This window comes from Brassica rapa, chromosome A03 (genome assembly GCF_000309985.2).
Source record: "Brassica rapa cultivar Chiifu-401-42 chromosome A03, CAAS_Brap_v3.01, whole genome shotgun sequence".
Lineage (NCBI taxonomy): Eukaryota > Viridiplantae > Streptophyta > Magnoliopsida > Brassicales > Brassicaceae > Brassica > Brassica rapa.
Window position 1 is genome coordinate 1291284 of NC_024797.2, and position 21016 is coordinate 1312299.

At 34.7% G+C, this 21016-nt stretch overlaps 3 protein-coding genes and 1 non-coding gene across 4 annotated transcripts; 2 read left to right on the forward strand and 2 right to left on the reverse strand.

Annotated features, from left to right (window-relative positions):
• Nucleotides 1–100: 100 nt before the first annotated feature.
• LOC103855723 (protein BONZAI 2) lies at nucleotides 101–4156 on the forward strand. The gene is made up of 16 exons (XM_009132739.3): nucleotides 101–419; nucleotides 512–559; nucleotides 637–785; nucleotides 873–921; nucleotides 998–1054; nucleotides 1138–1314; nucleotides 1397–1531; nucleotides 1621–1682; nucleotides 1769–1871; nucleotides 1949–2063; nucleotides 2473–2549; nucleotides 2650–2787; nucleotides 2868–3032; nucleotides 3463–3576; nucleotides 3651–3747; nucleotides 3833–4156. Exons 1-16 carry the CDS (start codon nucleotides 255–257, stop codon nucleotides 3943–3945), a joined length of 1764 nt encoding a protein of 587 aa, XP_009130987.1. The 5' UTR covers nucleotides 101–254; the 3' UTR covers nucleotides 3946–4156.
• Nucleotides 4157–4390: 234 nt separating this feature from the next.
• LOC103856843 (ethylene-responsive transcription factor ERF115) lies at nucleotides 4391–15102 on the forward strand. The gene is made up of 2 exons (XM_009133972.3): nucleotides 4391–7150; nucleotides 7373–15102. Exons 1-2 carry the CDS (start codon nucleotides 6910–6912, stop codon nucleotides 7897–7899), a joined length of 768 nt encoding a protein of 255 aa, XP_009132220.1. The 5' UTR covers nucleotides 4391–6909; the 3' UTR covers nucleotides 7900–15102.
• On the reverse strand, nucleotides 10688–10773 carry TRNAY-GUA. Its single transcript is given in 2 exon segments — nucleotides 10688–10723; nucleotides 10737–10773. It is a non-coding gene; the product is annotated as a tRNA-Tyr (tRNA).
• LOC103855724 (ribonuclease TUDOR 1) lies at nucleotides 15055–20556 on the reverse strand. Its single transcript, XM_009132740.3, has 15 exons — nucleotides 20306–20556; nucleotides 19747–19916; nucleotides 19519–19593; nucleotides 19290–19406; nucleotides 19075–19185; nucleotides 18794–19000; nucleotides 18498–18713; nucleotides 18312–18419; nucleotides 18068–18238; nucleotides 17790–17987; nucleotides 16915–17499; nucleotides 16466–16654; nucleotides 16116–16391; nucleotides 15543–15920; nucleotides 15055–15450 (listed from the first exon to the last, which is right to left on the reverse strand). Exons 2-15 carry the CDS (start codon nucleotides 19897–19899, stop codon nucleotides 15259–15261), a joined length of 2976 nt encoding a protein of 991 aa, XP_009130988.1. The 5' UTR covers nucleotides 19900–19916; nucleotides 20306–20556; the 3' UTR covers nucleotides 15055–15258.
• Nucleotides 20557–21016: the final 460 nt, after the last annotated feature.

The following is a 21016-nucleotide window of genomic DNA, read 5'->3' on the forward strand; positions in this document are numbered from 1 at the left end:
TAGTCCCTAATTTCGCAATAATAGTTGGCTGTAATTGTCTTTAATAATAATTATTGATGATAAAATTAAAAAAAAAAGAATAAAAATTGGCAGTAAGTAAATGAATGGAGTCAAAGACTTCAGACAGATCGTCGACTTGGAAAAACACAGTGGGTCCCACTCTCTCTTCCCTCTTCTTCCTCCTCAAATCTCTCTCCTTGAGAACTCGCTGTTTAATGATTGTCTCTGTTGTTCTTCGATCCATCTTCTAAGACATGGGAAGCTGCTGGTCCGATGGTAGTGGTCGCGGTGGTGGAATGGTCGGTGTCGGCGGGAACACTTCCTCCTCCGCCGCCGCCGCCGCCTACGCTAGTCCAAACGACGCCGTTGACTACTACCTCAAGTCTCGAGGCTTCAACGGCCTCTTCTCTCAGATCGAGGTCTCTCTCCTTCAAATCTTCTTACTTCCTTTTAGACCAAAGATTTGAGTTTCCTCTCACTTCATGTTTTTGTCTTCTTCCTTCCTTCGCAGTTGTCGTTCTCCGCTTCAAACTTGCGAGACATGGACGTGACTTCAAAGGTTCGTGCTTTTGTAATAATATGTCTTAAAAAGGAACTTTCTTTTAATCTTATTTATACTTGTGTCCTGGTGTACAGAGCGATGCAATGGTGGTTGTTTATACAAAAGGAAGAGACGGAACACTCGCAGAATCGTTCCGTAGCGAAGTCGTGTTGAACTCTTTGAATCCTAAATGGATTAAGAAGTTTAATATTCGTTATCAGTTCGAGGTTGTGCAGACTTTGCTGTAAGTTAACTCTGCCTTATGTTAGAGGAAATCAAATGAAGTAAAAGTAAAGTTTCTCACTTTATGACCTTTTAATCTTCTCCACAGGTTTCGTATTTACGATATTGACACTCAGTTTCAAAACTCAAAGGAGGAGGTACTGTGTACAATCTCATTGTATGCTCAAAGTGTTTACATTATATGATTTTGTTAATTTTTTTTTTAATTTTCAGATGCTTAAGCTAGACGAGCAGCAGTTTCTCGGTGAGGCAACGTGTACATTATCTGAGGTATTATTTTGGTTTTAGGACCTCTCTGTCTTGCTATAGATTAATAATATTGATTCACATGTTATATTTACTCAATTATGCAGGTTATCACCAAACCAAATAGGACGATTGCTTTGGAACTCACGCGTAAAGAAGGAACTCAGCCACAGAACCATGGGAAGCTTATAGTCCATGCTGAGGAGTCTCTAGCTTCTAAGACCACTACAGAGATTGTTTTTAGGTGCTTGAATTTGGAATCAATGGATCATTTCTCTAAAAGTGTAAGCTTTTGTATTATCACCATTTTTACCATTATTAACTTACACACTGTATGTAGTATATAACTTGAGTTCTCTTTCTCAGGATCCGTTTTTGGTTATATCTAAGATTGTGGAGCATGGGAGTCCAATCCCGGTTTCTAAAACCGAAGTCTTGAAGAATGATGCTAATCCGGTTTGGAAACCAGTCTCTCTAAGTGTTCAGCAAGTGGGGAGTAAGGTAATAAGAGAGAGAGTTTCTTTATTACATATTAGTTTGCCTGCTTGAGGAGGAAGGTGTTAACAGTTCTCTTATGTAATAATTTTCAGGACACCCCACTGGTAATAGAGTGCCTAGACTTTAATGGCAACGGCAACCACAATCTTATTGGGTAACCAACAAGCTCTCCATTACGTCCATTCTAGTTTAGGATATGAGGATGAGAGATGATTATTGTTTGTTGTTGGATTTTGCCAGAAAAGTTCAGAAGTCACTTGCAGACTTAGAAAAGCTTCATTTGAGTGGCCAAGGAATCAATTTGTTCTTACCTACTGGTGTTGGACATAAACATGAAGACAAGGTAGGGATGTTTAGCAATAAATGGTTGAATACGATTCTTAATTGCTAGAAACCTGATACCGTTTGCCATTGTTTCAGGCGTTAAAAAGTCAGCTGTTTGTGGACAAGTTTACTGAAACTGTTCAGCATACGTTCCTAGAATACTTGGCTTCTGGATTTGAATTGAACTTCATGGTGGCAATTGATTTCACAGGTATGAATTTATGCCGTGGTGAAAGGATATGATAGGACTGCGGTTTCCGATAGTTTGGGTAGTTCGGTTCGGTATTCGGATAGTTTGGTTTTTAAAAATTTTACCGAAACTAAATGAAGTTTTTGGTTTCGGTTATATTTTGGTTAAAAATTTGGTCAGTTTCGGGTAATTTCGGTTCAAAATTTTGGTTAATTTGGTTAGTTTGGTTCGAAGCTTGGTTGCCGAACCGAATTTTTTTTATTTTAACTAACCGATTGCCGAAACGAAAACCAGATTTTTATTTTAAACCTGCTGAATTGAACCGAACTCGTAACCAAACTAACCAAAATTTTTGGTTTGGTTCGGTTCAAGACTCTGCCTCTAATGCATTTCATTTGAACTAATCCAATTGTCTCTCATCTTTCATTAGCTTCAAATGGAAACCCTCGCCTCCCAGATTCCTTGCATTACATTGATCCTACAGGACGATTAAATGCCTACCAGAGAGTAAGGACTCTCAGTATATCCATAGTTTAGTTACTGCTTAACTTTTCTTGCAGAGGCGTTGACTGTGTGTAATCTTCTTTCTTTCTTTCTTTGTATTCAGGCAATAGTGGAAGTTGGAGAAGTGTTGCAGTTCTATGACACTGACAAACGCTTTCCAGCATGGGGTTTTGGAGCTCGTCCTATAGACATCCCAGTTTCACATTGCTTTAACCTAAACGGAAGCAGTACATATTGTGAGGTCTGTCCAACAAACTCTGAATCACATTCCTCAAGTTAAACAACATGAAACTAACCTTATCCCATTTTTGTTTTTCTCAGGTAGATGGGATCCAAGGTATCATGAATGCATACAATGGTGCTCTCTTCAACGTCTCTTTTGCAGGGCCTACTCTTTTTGGTCCCGTGATCAACGCTGCTGCAACAATAGCAAGCGAGTCACTCGCTCAAAATGCAAAGAGATATTACGTCTTGTTGATAATCACTGTGAGTTTATGTCCTTGTGTTACGTGTTTTCATGGTTCAAAACATCGGTCTAGGCACGGTAGCTTGGTGCTAGCCGAAATGATTTTTTAAAAATCCGATTTATACAACTCAAATTGATTTAAACCGTTATACATCAGTTAAAATCGGTTTAAATCGATATAGATTAGTCTAAATCTGTTAAATTAAACTATAATATTAGTAAAAATTGGTCTAGATGGTGCATTTGCGTCCTGTCTAGTAGGCATGTTGGACCTAAAAACAAAACAATTTTTCTACAACGATTTTTTAAAAATCAGTCTCAGCGCTAAAAAAGTCGGTCTAGGCGCCTTCCTAATCAATAATCTTATATAAAGCGCATACTTATCACTAGGATTTCTTGAACATGGTTAAAAAGACAGTGGAAACTAAACTTGCCTGTTTCTTTTTTTAGGATGGAGTGATAACAGATCTGCAAGAAACGAAAGACGCATTGGTCAGTGCATCAGATCTGCCATTATCAATCCTCATCGTTGGAGTAGGAGGAGCTGACTATAAAGAAATGGAGGTTCCTAATAAGAAATTCTCAACATTACAAAGTCTGTGGTTTTCCATTAGATTCTTACACTCGTTGTTGTTTAGGTACTAGATGGAGACAAAGGAGAGAGACTAGAAAGCTCGAGCGGTCGTGTGGCGTCACGTGATATAGTCCAGTTCGTTGCATTACGAGACATGCAATGTGAGTCTTGATATGTTTGGCTCAAGAAAAACATTGAGTGTTTTTGGTTAGGTGATGATTTTTTTGTGTGTGTGTTTATGTGTAGATGGAGAGGTCTCAGTGGTGGAAGCGTTACTAGCGGAATTGCCTTCACAGTTTTTAACGTACATGAGAAACCGTAATATCACTCCCACAAGTATTACCACCTCCGCTTCTTGATGCATTGTCAACACTATGTACATACATTCAGCTCTAAACGCTGTCGTTTTGGTTTTCTATTTTATATTATCTGGAATTTTTCCTTTTCCAGTATGCAACGTCAAGTTTTACTTCAGTCTTTGATTTGTTTCTTGTTTCTTTTTCTTTTCTTCTAAAAAAATATTATTTTTATTTAATATTATTTGCTAATTTACAAGTTGATTTGGGCATACTGAAAATCATGTAGTATTGTTCAACGGTCAACAAATTAAGTTGTTGACTTTCTTATTTTAGGTGCTGACTTTTCTTCCTAAGCCGTAACTTTAAACGTGATCGTTGATTTTATATTTAGTACTTTACCGCATTTGTCGCTGAAAATTATGAACTTTGAAAAATAAATGGAACTAGGGCAACATATTAAACACACCTTCTTATAAATATAGCTATTAATATTTAAGCAGAATACTTGATATAAATGATCAAATGTGTATATACCTTAAGTTTAAGTACGTGACAACCTTCTCAAACTCATTTTCTCTATTAGCATATTCGCAAAAAAATATGTTGATTCGTTTTCTTTCTACTTTCTAGTCAACATAACCTAAAACACCTACCCATGTTTATTTCCTGTTATAAGTGTTTCCCCATCAAATTCATATTCATTGACATCTTGAAGATACTCCTCTTTTTTTCAATTGACTTTCTTATGTACAATGTTATCTTTCGTCGTAATCTTATTACAATGTCTTTGTTTATAGCCGAGCAAATGTTAGTTAATTTGATTGTACCCAAAACATGTTAGCTAACTTTAATAATACTTAAATGTCCACGTTATAGATCGTTGAATATGTCTAATGATTTGGCTTCTTCAAAATATGTACAGTATATGTTATGTCGTTCTACACAACACATTGGTTATACCATACTTTGGAGTTCCACGTGAATCGCTGAATCCTTGTAGTACGACGACCAATTAGTCCATATGTGGGATCAGGAAAGACTAACAGTTTGTTCATTACAACTCTCTTGGTTCCTCTCCTAATTCCTTAACCAGATACCTCTCTCCCGACCAAAAATAGGTAATTTCTTACAGTAAGAAATTTAATATGTGGGATCAGGAAAAATAGATAGTTGTGATGTGGGACTGAAGGCCCAGAGGTCCCAGACAAAGTGCTTTTGTGAACATATCCTTAAATAATTTGTTACATACCAAAACGGTACTTTCTTCAAATATTGTTGTGATTTTTCTTTTGAACTTTATGTTATTACTGTGTTTCTAGATCGAGAACGAATGAGTGTTTTCACTTTTTAATAAAATATACAAACAGTTTTAACTTTACAATATTAATGGGTTAATTACAGTGCCGTCCCAGTAAATTTGATGGTCTAAAGCATATTTATATACAATATCATATATATATATATTATATTATATTTTCTATTTGAAATATAAAATGATATAGTAGGTTAGTTACATCAGATTAATATCAGATAATTAGTAGATATTTTAGTAAAATAAAAACTATTAGTTTGTTTGAACTATTATTATTTGTAATCCAAGTAACACAGAAAATAGAAACACAGATAATAAATAAATTATTTCAATTAAAAGAGGTTGTTTCAAAAAATTCAAAATAAGAAAGGAATGCATATGTAAAAAAAAGGAAATATTACAAGTTAACATAAACTATAACATTGAATGTGCAAATTCCAACTCAAACAAAAAGTGAAAATAATGTTTTTAACCACTTGACCATAATCATTTTTTTCAAAAAATGTGGCCTCTAAAATTGTAAGAAAATTTGTGGCTTAAAGCTCTTGCTTCACTGGCTTTATGGCAGGGACGGCCCTGGTTAATTATCTTCCACGGAAATGAATATGTTTATTAATATATAGATAATCTATACCGTCATACGGACTTAATTTTACGAACCCACACCTGCCTTTTTTTAATGAAAACCCACATATGCTTTCAGTTAATTAACTTGAATCTTCGACTTATGGCATGCATTTGAAAACGTTTAATTGATCATTGGATACAAAACTTCCACATAACTATGAAGTTTAAACTGAATTATTTCATATTTCAGATATAGATGAAACTAGAAAACATAATCGTGTATCTATTTGTAAAAAGACTCCAAAACAACATGTTCAGTTCACACGTTTTATCTTGAGTTAGTGATCAGTGTGTAGTGTGTATACATCTCTCTTAGATGTATAACTAAGTTTCTTTTTCAATATCTGTCCACATCTTTACGTCAGAAAAAAATGAATCCCCTAATGTACGAAAACTATTGTTTATTTATATTTTTAATGAATGGAAAACAAAGTTGTTATATTCTTATTCCCTTAACTTTTTCTAATGTCGGTTTAATTATACACAAATAATATATTTCTTATATAAAATCAATCCGTCAAAATAGAACTTTTATGCTTGTTTTCTTCTTCGATTCCATGCATGTGTTTACGAAAAGAAACTGGTAAATAATATGTACATGCATGCATTTTCCTTCTTTATTTTTTGTCTTTTTATCATCTTGGATCTTTTTACAGTGTTCATATTTATTTATTTTCTTCTGTCAGAGCTTTTTTAGTAATCTTTATTGATATCCATTTCTTAATCTGTTCAGATTCATACGTACGCTTTTTTTATCTATAACCAAATGAAAAGGCCATTTTCACGCGTCTCTACAGTTTAACAAATACAGTACTCATACAATTGCATGATTTTTATGTGCCTCGAAATTATGATATATATACTGAACAAAATTTGAAAAATATGCAAAACTTCAGATTTACGTTTTGTTGTTATTTTTCTTATGTTCACACAAACAAAATGTTTTATAAAACATTCAAAATTCTTCACTACAGAACCCTAATTAATATCTCCAGCTCTTCCACTTTCCTTGTCTTCTTTGTTTCTCATTTTCAACGCATCGTCGTCTATTTGAAACAGTGAAAAAACTGAAACCCTAATAATCGATGAATAATGGGAAGAGGCCCTTTCGAGCTGGTGAATCTGAGGAGAAGAAAGAAGCCGATGACGACGAGAACATATTTCCGTTCTTCTCGGCTCGATCTGAATACGACACGCGTGCCATGGTCTCAGCCTTGACTCAAGTCATTGGAAACCAAAGCAGCACGCATGATAATAATCTACATCACCCTGTTGAGTATGATCAGCAAGATCCCATCCAACATGTTCCTCCTACTCAAGATCATGGTATATATGTAAACATATATATATATACGTGCACATATAGCTTGATTTGCAAGCATATTTATTGCAACTAATTAACAGCTATAGTATATGATGATATGTACATAAAATGAGCAGATCGATGATATATATATATATTCTTACTTCACAAGTTTCTTGTAGGGTGTATAAAAGCATATATATGAGGTTAATAATTTATGTAATTTATGTCACTTGTTGTTGAAGGAAACTTGAGGAAAATACATTATAGAGGGGTAAGGCAACGACCATGGGGAAAATGGGCTGCCGAAATTAGGGATCCACAAAAGGCCGCACGCGTGTGGCTTGGGACATTTGAGACCGCTGAAGCTGCGGCCTTAGCTTATGATGAAGCAGCTCTTAAGTTCAAAGGAAGCAAAGCCAAACTTAATTTCCCTGAGAGAGCTCAACTAGCAAGTAACACTAGTACCATTACCGGTCTACCAAACTATTACTCTTCTAATAATCAAACTTACTACTCAAATCCGCAGACTAATCCACAAAACATACCATATTATAACCAATACTACTATAACCAATATCTTCAGCAAGGGGGAAATAGTAACGATGCATTAAGCTATAGTCTGGCAGGTGGGGAAACCGGAGGCTCAATATATAGTCATCAGACATTATCTAATACCACTTCTTCACCAGCTGGTGGATCTTTAAGGCAACAAGAAGATTACACAAGATTTTGGCATTTTGGGGATTCTTCTCCTAATTCTGGGGTTTGAGATCCTCATATAAATAAGGGGTTTCGGGTGACTTGTTATGAGGAGATCATATCATATGTTCCTTGAGTGTTTTCTGTTTTCATTATGCGTGTGTCGTTTGTGTATCATTTTCTTAATTAGTTTCTTCTTTCGAGAGTTTTCACTGGGTTTTTTGTTAACAAGCGTTGATTTTAAGCTAAATTCATAAAATAACAAAATATTGTCCTTAAAATTTATGGGAGTAGTCTCAAATAAGCACACACATACATACTGATACATACATATAAATTATTCACCGGTTTCTCAGTACATGGTGTTAATGGATATATCATATGGCATGTATAACGTGAGTGATCAAAACAATATATAAAATCAACGATAAAAAATCTTAAGTTTGTACAATGTCACATCACATGATAAATGTTAAGATTTTGGATCATTTTGATGTGTCGATTGTATTGCCACATCATAAATGCACGCAAACCAAAACTTTCTTGAATGAAAGTACATGTATCTTACATGACAAAGCCAAAGCAGCATACCTACATATAACTTAACTCGTATAATATTTGCATATTTGTTGAGCTCTGGTGGTTGAACCAAAAAAGAGGTTAATAATTTTGTCTAATTATCTTTGCGAGATTGGTGTATTTAAAATCTAGATTTGTACCGAATTATTTATTGAACTGGATTGTACGTCTGTGACTGTAAATATATGAAAATGTGGTCGTATTTTTATGTAAAATATAATAAAAATGTTTTTCTAATGATGAGAATAGTTGGGTTCCTACTATTCAATTATTTTAAATAAAACCGAAAATATTCTTTTCCAGTTTTGGCTAACATGGTAATTGTATGCACCATGTAATATTTTGGAAAAATCTAATAAACCCATACATTTGAATATCTTTTTAGTATTTCCATATGATAATTATGATGATACAAAATTGTACTATAAAAGTGATCTGAATTAATTCATCAATTGCATGCCGTTTAGTTAGAAATCAATTGATTTTGACATATCATTTAGTTTTTTTTTTGTCACAAATCAATTGTTTTTTTAGTTAGAAATCACTTTTATGGTTTGTTAGAAATCAATTGTTTTTTTTTTGCCATTTAGTTAGAAATCAATTGTTTTTTTTTGCCATTAGTTAGAAATCAATTGTTTTTTTTTGCCATTTAGTTAGAAATCAATTGTTTTTTAAGTCATAAATCAATTGATTTTGACATATCATTTAGTTTACAAATTAAGAACGAAGTAAAAACATTCTTACACACAAACTTCATGTGACATTTATTGGATTGTTTTAACCCTTCTTTTAATTGGTTTATCTATTAAACCAGTAATTATAATGAGACTTCAACGAGCCTTATATTAGTTTTAATTCTCAAAAAATAAATGGGATTGGAAGTAACAAGTATGAAAACTTGACCAAAACAGATTCCATATGGTCTGTTCAACTCCTTGACTTTGTCAATCCAAAGAGGTTGGGTTGACTCCTTTTGACCCATGTTTTATTATTATTTTCTCTCGTTTTTTTTTTTTTTTTAAATGCATATACGTTATTTATGGTATACAATGATATAGGAAATGTGTAATGCGGATTCATACAATATTACACACATGATGAAAATAACTAAATTTACAGGAATTAACATCTGAGTTAGATTCAATGTACATATTTTCAGAAAAAAAAATTCGTTTTGAAATTCAGACTCGTTCCTCATATCATCATGTCAACTGAAATGATGGTTACAATGATAATGAATTTTGGTGTAATTAAAACACTTTCAAACCAACGCGTTATCTCCTCTTTCTTTTGTCTTTTTTCTTTGTTAACTTTTCTTTCAACTTATTTTTGTTAACTCTTTTTTAACCTGTCGACAAAAGAAATTAATTTTTACATATTATCGTAAATGGTTAGTGTTTGGTATATGAATCTCGGCCGCCGACCAAAATCTGTACTTCTTGACATTCGTGGAAAATAAAAGCATTATATTATTATTTTTCAATAAAATATTGCAACGTGCGGATGTAGCAGCGCTATCACATAAATGTTATTACTGATAAGTAAAATTTATAAAATAAATAAAGGATTTTTATGATGAACTATTGTTAGCATTTTTCTACATTGCTCTGATTTTGTCAGCATTTTTGTAACTATCTTTAGTCGTTTTCCCTTCTGGCATATAGTACAAAGACATGGCAAGTGATGAACATTCAACTCATGTTTATCACATTTCCAATTAATTCTAAAATTGTTTGATGTGAGTTCAGATATCGACAATTGGTTACAAAACAATTCAAAAATATTAAATATAAATACAGTTATTATCTATCCCGACAGACGGAATATAAGAGAAGAGAATATCTATAATCAGAAGGTTGACGTCAATGGAAATGGGGATGGCCAGCAGCACCGCACGCACGCCTGCGTAGCACCGTCCTTTCAACCTTTGCGGCCTTCTAAGCTCTCACAGATCTCAACCACTTCCTTTTGCCTTCCTTTTCAAACTTATCGGCCCGAAGACGTATGTATGCAAACTATGCATGCATACTTGTTATACAAAAATAAAATCAAATAAGAAGACGTATATATTGCTTGTTTCCTTCGTATGGGCCATGGGGATGTTCAAATTGCACCGACTCACATTCATTGTAATAATGTATACAAAGCAGCCCACTTCAGTTTTCTAAATAGTCTGGCCCATTTTATCATCCCGAAAATGGGTTTTAAGACCACAACTAACTTTTTTTATTGGGTTAATCCACGTTTAAAAAATAAGAAACAAGTGGCAAAACAATAACTCCGACCTGCCGGAATCGAACCAGCGACCTAAAGATTTGCTGTCACAGACTACAGTCTTCCGCTCTACCAACTGAGCTAAGGTCGGTTGTTGTTAAAAACAAAAAGCCTATTCTTAGTAATGTTAAATGTAATCTTTTTTTCTAACTTCTAAACCGGAAAAGAGAACCAGCGAGATTATGACTACCAAATCATGAACCACCTTGATTCCTCTCTTACGTTACAAAAAAAAAAAAAAACTCAGGGTCAAAACATTCATAACTTTGATCAAACACACGTACAATTGACCTACCAGTTTGATTCAAAACCGGATGGATACGCACGGTTTCAATTTAACCGATTTGCACGTGCCGTGTAGAATCGCACGTGTAAGCCCCACAGTTATGTTCGTTCTTGTAGCCTTGTAGGCATTGAAATCGATGATGGGGAACTCGTTCGTTTTGTGGAGTATGTTGATAAAGACAACATTGGAACTATAACGTTCCAAGAGTGGAAGAGATTTTCTTTGGTTATACCCTCATGAAGCCACGATTGAAAACACATATAATCACTGGGAAAGGTGTGCTTAATCATTGGAACTGTATTAACATTTTACCAAAAAAAAAAAAAAAAGGTGTGCTTAATAGACATTGGGGAGGAAGCTGTTATATATACCAGCTGGTATAAGCTAACATGTCAAAAGAAACAGATTGCTTCTCGGGAGGACTAGCCGTGCCATTTCTAGGACTAGAGACGACAATGAAGCAAGAGTTCATGGAAACGTTGAGAGGTTTCTACAGAGGACTCTTACCAAATCTTGTAGTAGATCCAAGCATATTGTTTATGAAGCTATGAAGAAAAACATCAAGAGCCATTACAATTTTTTCTCGGCGACATTCTTTTTTCATCACACTCTTAGAGTTATAAAACTTATAATTATGTGAGATAACAGTAACAAGCTGATTTACATTTCTCAACTATCGATATTTTGTATGATCATTTACATTTTAATCTCGACTATAAAATATGATCCACGATATTGACAACGATCGTATACCTATAAACATTTGTTTATATATAATGGTACTCTCAACTTTACATATATTTATTTTAAAATTCAGTGATTCAAATCTTTTTATTGTTTTTAATTATATTGTTTAGGATACAAACAACATTTTTTTATTGTAATACAAGCAACATTACAATAAAATATAGTTTACATTCCAAAATTTAAACGATTTAGTTAGTTTTTATTAAAATAAGAGCAATTGGATTAAAAAAAAAGAAGAGCAATTGGATTATTAAAAAAAAAAAACTATATAAGAGCAATTGGAACAATAGTTATAAGGATTTTCTTAAATAGTAAACCGGTTATTATGGAAACCGCCGCCAAAATAAGGGAAACACCGTGATAACCCCCACAAATAAAAGCACATGTACAACAAGTTCCTTGTTAGTTATGGACATTGTAGATGCTATCCTCTATCACATGGCTTGTAACTAAATAAAAGAGAGCAGGTAGTGAGAGATAATTGATTATGAATAAGCACTCTTTAAACAAAAGTATTAAAAATAATGCATTGCAACTAGAAACCTTTTTCTTTAATGATATAGACATGCTAGAAACAAAACTATATTGAGCCGACGATACAGTAGCATAGTTATAAAGTTATATGAAATTCTACAGTTTTACACAGATCCCGGATCTTGAAATTTTCTCAGTGTGTATCTTTTAAGCAATAAAAAACTTGTAAATGGCAACTCGGATCTTAATATATAAAGATAGTTTAGAAAGAAACAACAAGATTGTAAAGCTATTAAAAGCAATCAGAATACTTCTCGTGAGAGAATCAACACATCACCGGAAGAAGAAATAAAAACATTAAAGATCGAAAATACGAAAAGAAGAAAGGCGTAGCCTTCCCTTTGCCTCTGATGACTTGCCGTTTGTATCCTTCTCCGTTAACAAGAACAGAGAAAGATAGCGGAACCGAGTAAACTCCGGTTAATCGTAGCTTGAATCCTTCTTACCGGCGTCTTCGTGTTCCGTTTCTTCCTCCATATCTTCTTCTTCTCTTCCTTAGATTAGTGGCAAGGAGAGATAAAATGTTAGTGTTTCTTTTAGTCTTCTATGTCTATCTTCAACCCATTTATAATGCTTCATTTGGTCCCATATCCAAATCATTATTAATTTACTATTGTTATTTTTTAAAGTATATGTTTTGCTCAATTTTATTTCAACGCTATGGAATCTTTATGAAAGTTATACCTAACTTCAGTAAAATTCTAATAAGCACTTCAATAATGGGGGTGTGTTTTACTCTTAAACTAATTCAGTTTGCATTATTATTATTTTGAGTAATATTCAGTTTGCATTATTGCATGGCATATAATTTTTTTAAAAAAATTTCCACTTTGCATTATTGCATAGCGTGGAAATCTTAAATGAATTCCAGTTTTAATCAATAATCCCACATAATAGTTTTATACAATGTTAGATGCTAGCTACCTCTCAACTATCAGTTTCTGGGATGTGAAGAAATGTCAGAAGCATTTTCTCAAAACAAAAAAGAAGAAATGTCAGAAGCAGTCGTCAAATATCATTTGCTGATAAAAAAATATGGTTTGCTTTCCTTCATCTAAAACTATTTTCTTATTTTTCTATAACTTTTCCATGACAATTAAAAACACAAGCCGGTTATATATATTCATGTGTCTGTCATTTCCACTAGGAAGCAATAAATAATCATTTTTATATACAAATAAACCAACCATATATACTTTTCGATTTTTTTTTTTTTTGAACACAACTTTTCGAATTTTTAAAATACTCATTTTGTAGGAGGTGATCCAGTTTAGTGGTCATACGAGGACCACTTAGCTCAGCTCAGCCGTGCATCCAACTGACATTGAGTTTGTATCAATTTGTCAAAAAAAAAACTTATTTTTCCTCAACAACAAGTGGAGACATACTTGCATAATTAGCTATTTCCCCTTTCAGTTTACAAAACTATGAATATGATAATCAAAAAGTTGGCTGCATAGTGTATATCATTATGCCCAAAGTTGCATTTTTCTGAAAGTTAATGAACAATCCTAGCTTGACACATCACTGCTTACGTACTAACTATGGCAAGAATATGTACTGCATGAGTACACTTCTTTCTTTTGAAATCAGCATTAACTTAATTCGAAATCGTAGTAGAAATAACACTCCATGAATATATCAACTTTTGAATTATCATTAGCGGGTTTCGATAAACATGACTTAGCAAAACAAGTTTGACATATTTATAATGCTACATAATATCTGTATATTATAAAATAATAGGTGACTAGTTTGTGAATGCTTATTTAAGCTAAATTTTATTGAATGTGATCTTCTAGTTAATTAAATTTGTGATTTATTCCTAGCAAAAGTAACATCACTAACATTATCTTGTGTTAGTAAGTAAAAATCACGATACAAGGGAATAAAAACTATTGTTGAGAAAGAAGAACCTAAAGCATAGGAATGAATATGAATATGATTTATATATTGTATACAATTAACTAATGTGTAGTGTAGGCCTTTCTTTATATAGGTAAAAGCTCTTTACAACGTTTAATTTTATAACAAAACTAGCAATGGACAATAATCACGTCGAATAAGCACTAGTCCCACTAGAGTGGGAGCCAGTAAGCAACCATCACTACTTCAACTCGTACCAGTTTATTATATTGAAATCAATATATGAATATAGTTTTAATTCCTTATTGAGAAAGCTTCGTACCACTTTAGTTATCACAAATGAAGCACGTTACTTTTGCGATTCTATAAACTTTGATTAGAATCGAAAGTACTAATCGGAATATAGAACACTATATAAAAGATAGAGAAAAACACATTTACGGTTTAATTGATTGCATAAATATACACAACTAAGTACATCTCAGTATCTCGCTGATAAACAATTTTTTTTAAAAAGTAAATAAATATACCAACTTTAATTAGCGTTATATTTTATCTAAGAACATCTCCAACTTTATTTAGAGTAAAAAATGCTTCAATGGTATTCTATTTTTCACTCTATTATAGAGTGAAAAATAGGTTTAATTCAAATATAGAGTAATTTATTTTTTTCTTGTTCATCATTCTATTTTTTACTCTAAAATAGAATATCATTAGAGTAAACCATTGGAAATTGTCTTAGAAAGTGATTAAAAGGAACTAGACGGATGATTAGACGCTGTCTAAATTGATTTCGAGAAGATTCGTTTTAAAATAATTGTCTCGCTTATGAATGATTTACCATCTATATCGATTTCTTTAGAACATTGATCTGAACTATGTAAGAGTCAAAAACACTATTTTCTCCTTTTTATGCTTTGATCTAATGTGATATCACCCTTAAGTAAATGAAAAATATTTAGACGATAGAAACACAAAAAAAAAAAACAGTAAGGATAAGTTCGAACTTCGGTTTTATTTCAAGTCCTATATAGAAAACTCCCTCTCAAAGTCAAAACTATAAATTAAAAAAAGGAACACTTCTTCTCTCCCTCCTCCTACCTCATGGTCCCTCTTAACCATATCACATCATATACCGATAACTTACCGGCGACCACCACCGGCAGGCTTTTTAGCCGGAGCAATGTCCTCATCATCTGATTCGACGTCACCGTACTGCCATATTCCAGTCCTAGACTTGCGAGCTTCCTCTTGGAACTTCTCCAAAGCATCAAGAGCAGCTTTTTTGTCCTTGTGCTCAAACCTCCTACGTTTCTCCATCCTCGCTATTCCTCCCTGTGTACATCATCCATCATCATAAACACCGATTCTTAAAACATGTTTTGTAAAGACAAGGTGAGAGAGAGAGAGAGAGACAAGAAACCAACCTGAAGCATTGCACCATTAACCGAGACCTCATCGTCGACAGCAATGAGAGTGACAACAAGTTCAGTTCCAGTGCCTTGTCCTTTGACTTTGCCTCCAGATGCGTCTCTTTCTTCTATCACTGCTTTGAACTCTTTGCCACTTCCCAAAGTTATTGTATGCAAATACTCTCCAGCTTCAGGACCAAAGTCTTCTTCCAAGCTTGGAACCTTAATGTAAGCAAGCCTGCAGAGCTGAGCAAGCCCTGGCGCTGAGGACACCGAAGGGTCCACTGGTCGGATTGCGCTGTAAGGGACTACCTCTTGGTTTCCATAATCGATGTAGAACACTTCAAACTTCTCATCTGGAGACTCAACAGCTGCACGAGGTGCACTCACAATCTGAATAAAAATAGGTAACGGTTAAACAAGTGATTTATTAAAGATTTCAATTTATATATATTTTTAAAATAAATGTTTATGTAATTTTTTTCAAAAAAATTAAGGACCGAGGCCAATGTTTCATTGGGCTTTGCTCAGGACCAGCCTGGAAGAAAACAAAATCACAGAAACTAAGAAAGTGGATTTGTATCTTACCATTGCACGGTTCCAGGAGTTGTCAAGGCTAAACTGTGCAAGGACAATGTCACCTCTCTTAGGGTTGAAGGAACCAATGATTGGAGCATCTTTAAGACTCAAAGATGCAAGCTGGTTCTGAATAGAAGCTACTCTCTGATCTCCAACCGTTTGAACATAGAACCGACCACCTCCAAGTACTTCAGTAACAGCAACCTTCAAAGTCTCCTTTTGTCTGGTCTCAACGGTTGTACTTCCGTTTGAGACTTCTTGTCCTTCAACATAGTTCTCCCAAACCTACAAAAGATCAAAAAGCGGTTTAGCAAGATGATTTTATTTTTGACTAAAAAGACATGTGTTGCTTGTCTCACCTTCAGTTTCTGATTCTTAGCAGATCTCTCTGCTTGTTCAAGTATATGTGCTTCAACAATCCTGTCTGCACCAAAGCTTGTCTGCATTTTTGCTAAGCCAGCTTCAAGCAGAACCGTCGCCACATTTGTCCTGGACTCCCACATTGATCCCAAGAATGTACCGGTTCTATCCACCGTCTCAACTTCAATCTATGTAGTTCATAACATAACATTATCAACACACCATATAGAACCAGAGAAAATTGAATTTAATATATTAAAAAAATATTAGAGGGAGGAAAGACTTTGAGCGTGAATAAAATATATACTTTAAAAAAACATATAGAACAAGAGGAAACTGTATAAAATATATAGGAGGGAGGAAAAGACTTTGAGCTTGAATAAAATATACTTAAAAAAAAAACAATATAGGCCAAGAGGAAACTGAGATGTAAGTTTGGTCTACGTACCTCAACATCTCTCTGCATGATCCTACGTCTCATTACAGAGATAGCTTCATCTGAAAAGGGCTCTCCACGGCCAGGGCATCTAACACCAGAGAACGCAAAGGCAATGCTACACGTTAGCTTCGGAATATAAAGCTTACACCTATGTCCGCTTAGTACATATTCCACAACAGCTGGTATCCTCCTGATTCTTTGAAGTGATGGCAAGAAATCTTTAGCTTTCTTAGCTGCGGCCACGGTTAGGTCTGTGATGTGCATGACAGGAGACTCTTTAGCAGAATGGATTCCTTTCTTTCCAGAGAGAGCACGAGATTCAGCAGCAAGAAGAGCATCATAATGGTTTGATCTCTCTTCAAAATCTCTGTGTCTAACCACATTTCCAAAACCACGAGATAGAAGAAGCTCAGCGATGTTCACTCCAGCTGGCTGGCTGCCAGAGATGGCTGATGCAGCCACTTCCTGGGTATCGCCTTTGGCGGGAGATGGAATGAACACTGAGCCAAAATCCATTATCCTATCACCAGCACCTGTTGGGGCAGCACCTTCTGCTGGTGTGACTTTCCTTGAGTATTCCATTTGAACAATAACCTTTACCAAAGAGAAAAAAAAACATCAAATATTGTTCATGTGTGGACACAAATGCAATGACAAGAGTAGTAAGTAATACTCTCTTGGTTTTATTTTAATTGTAGTTTTAGATTTGTGCACAAAGATTAAGAAAATATTTAATTTTGTATATTATCTAAAAATGGAAAATATAGTCATATAGTCATATAGCATATAAAGTTCATAAATTTTGCAAATTCTAAAACTGACACTTATTTTGTAACGAAAATTTTACTTTACAGTGAAAAAAAAAATTGAAAGGGAGGGAGTACCTGTTTGCCAATAAGCCTCTGTCTCAAGAACTCTCTTGCTTCACGAGCATAAGGAGCTGGCTTCTCTTCTCTACGTGGATTACCCATTTTAGGACATCTGATACTCGAAAGATTAACCCTTCTCTCTGCTGCTGGGCTCCCATATGGGATAGCATCATCAGCAACTACAATACAGTCCCCACTCACCACCTCCACTACCTAAAAAGAGATAATAAAACCAATGACTCAAAAACCAAAGCAAAGGAGAAAGACAGTACTCAGCCAAGAGAGATGTTTACCTTTCCGGTAAAGTTCTGGTCATGAAGTGCCTTAGAGTTTGTAGCTGGTGGAACATAGTTAGCCCACATTTTCACCTTATCTTTTTTGCATTTTAGCTCAGCAGCTTTCAGCTTTCTCTTGGCTTCCTCCTCCATCATGTTTGCACTCCATTCAACATATTTAGCAAGACCCTTAAAATTAAATAACAATCAATGTCATTAACTTTGTTTAAGAGTAGTTTTTACAACTAATATAAGCACATACATTTTCAACGAGCTCTAGCCCCAAGTCTTTAACTGCTTCCCCATCAGAGTAATGAACTGAACCAATCAGATTGTTGAACTTGTCAACGCCTTCAAGAACAATCCGAACCTGTAGAATGCAGTTTCGAGATTAAGATAGTCCAAAATGCCAAAAATAAAGATAAAAACATGATAAAAAAAAACTTACATCTCTGCTAAGAACACGGTGCTCAGTGAAGTACTTGGCTTCAGCTGCAAAAGGATCAGCAGAAACCTCCACAGACGATGCAGCTGCAGAGGCAGCAAGTCTCTGAGCTGACGTTAGAGGAGCTTTTGATGACTCACCAGAAGCATCTCCGCTGGACTCATCTGGAACCGTCTCAACAACGTTTCCATTTGTGTTTCTTCTTCCCATTGATGGAGACTACAATTGTCCGAAAGAAAACGTCTATAACTTTGTTGCATTTTAAAATGTCAAACAGGGAAACAAAGTTTATAATTCACCTGGATTCCAGCAACGAACACTTGCACAAACTGGAACTCTGGAAGAAGATAAACACGGATGCTGCTTCCATCGCGCACCTGCTCAACAATGCCTTCCATAGGCTTGCCTTTGTTGGCAGCCAACAGCCCCATGGCGTCAAAGCCTGCAGAGTCTCCAATGGCAGAAGGAGGGAGGTCTCTGATAGATGCCTCAGCAGCACCAGGAACCTGATTCACCATCAAATCTAATAATAAACTACATGATTTTGGGGAATATAAAGTTAAGGAGGAGGAAGACCAACCTTGCTCCAGCAACCAACTCCTTCTTGACTAGCCTGCTCTTGGAGCTGAAGCAGCTCTGTAATGTGAGTGGGACTAACCTTACCCTGATTCTGCTGACCTGGCTCCCTAACCTGCCCATAGTACAAGCATTAATAACAAACATAACTCAGTCAATATTGCAATATAATGGTTATTATAATCAATATTGAAATATAATGGTTGTTATAATAATCACCTTTGCCCAACCATTTTGAACAACAAGCTTTGCAACATTCTGGGTTCCAAGGAAAACAGAGCCAAATTCTCTTCCAGCAAGGGCTTCAACTTTGTATTCCACTCTGAAAGAAATTTCCTGTTCAAATAACAAAAAAAAAAGAAGAAGCATTTACTTTAGATCAAATAATATTATTCAACCACAATAATCACTGTTGTAATTAGTTAGCAAAGGATTTAGACTTTGGTACCTTTCCTATGCAAAGTTTCCTCAGAAACTCCTTGCTTTCCCATGCAAAAGGCTCATCCTTACCTCCCCTGCGAGCCTAAACAGAGCAAAAACCAATTAATTCAAGTAAAACAAAAAGGTTGTGAAGAAAGCTTTTTTGTCAAATACCCATTTCTGATAATTTTAATCTTAATTTAAACCTATTTAAAAATAAAAAAATAATGATTTTGGAATGTAGAGTAAAGCTCACCATCTTAGGTGCCATGAGGCAAGAGAGAGTGATAGCCTTTTCCGGTGGAGCTCCAGGTCTGTTGTGGACCAAAGTAGTGATCACCAAACAGTCTCCGGAGGTAACAGCCTTCACTCTTCCTTTGAGCCATTGGTTCTCAGTCGCTGACGCCATCTTCACTGGCTTAAGACCTGCACCAACCACAATAAATACCCTTTTAACAAAAAAAAACATTCATAATAATAATAATAATTCGATGCTGCTGCTTTCAAAAATGTGCATTGGTATCAGATCGTCCAAATCACGAGAGACAGAGATACATGCATCGATTAAAAAAAAAGGTTATAAAATTTATCCCACGATGAATCACAAAAATGCACTTTAATGTCGATCTACACTATAGAGCTCGTTCGATCGAGTTAATTAAACCGAACATAACAAAAAAAAAACAGACGATATACATTAACGCACGATCATAACAAGTCAAGACAAATCAGATCGGGACTAATCGAAAACGATCAATTGAGTCAACAGACGATTAGATCTACAATGACTTCTTCGATGGTTTCCATGAACGTACCTTGATCAACCAAATGAGACAGGAAAAAAAAAAACAAATTAGATCCGGAGATCCTTCTCTGTCTCAATCTGTGACAGAACACAAAATGAGAAGAAGCTCTGAGTTTCGGACACAAAAAGTTATAACGGCGGATCTCGAGATAAGAGGTGAGAGAGACACAGGGGAATTGTGCAGGAGGAGGTTAAAAAGATATATAAACAGAGTTACAAAGCAGAGGGGGGGAGGTAATAAGCAATTGTCTGTTTTACCCTCGCTGTTTGGGATATATTACGGGGATATGCCATTGTAGAAAAGCTGAAAAGAGTTGGGTTTAAGGATCGTACCGAGGAAAGTGAAAATCACATTGTCTGGATTCACTTTCGAGTTTAACTACTACAGATCTGCCCTAAAAGCCTATTTTACCCGATTTTGCATATCTAGTCCTTTTTATTATTTTCATTTGGTATTTAGACATTATATACTCTTTTATTCAATATACCACCAGATTTAGATTGATAAAACAGCTTATCGACGCAATAAAAGAGAGAGCTATTATGTTTTTATTTTAAATGACGTTAATAGCTTTTATGTTTTAAAATAAATAAAATTATAATGTTTGGTTTGATTATTATCAACGGTGATTGAGTGAAACACTTAAAACTGATGATTCTTTTGTGCTTAATGTTTATTGTGATTTCCGAATATTTCCATTAATGATTTGGAGTTTATCCT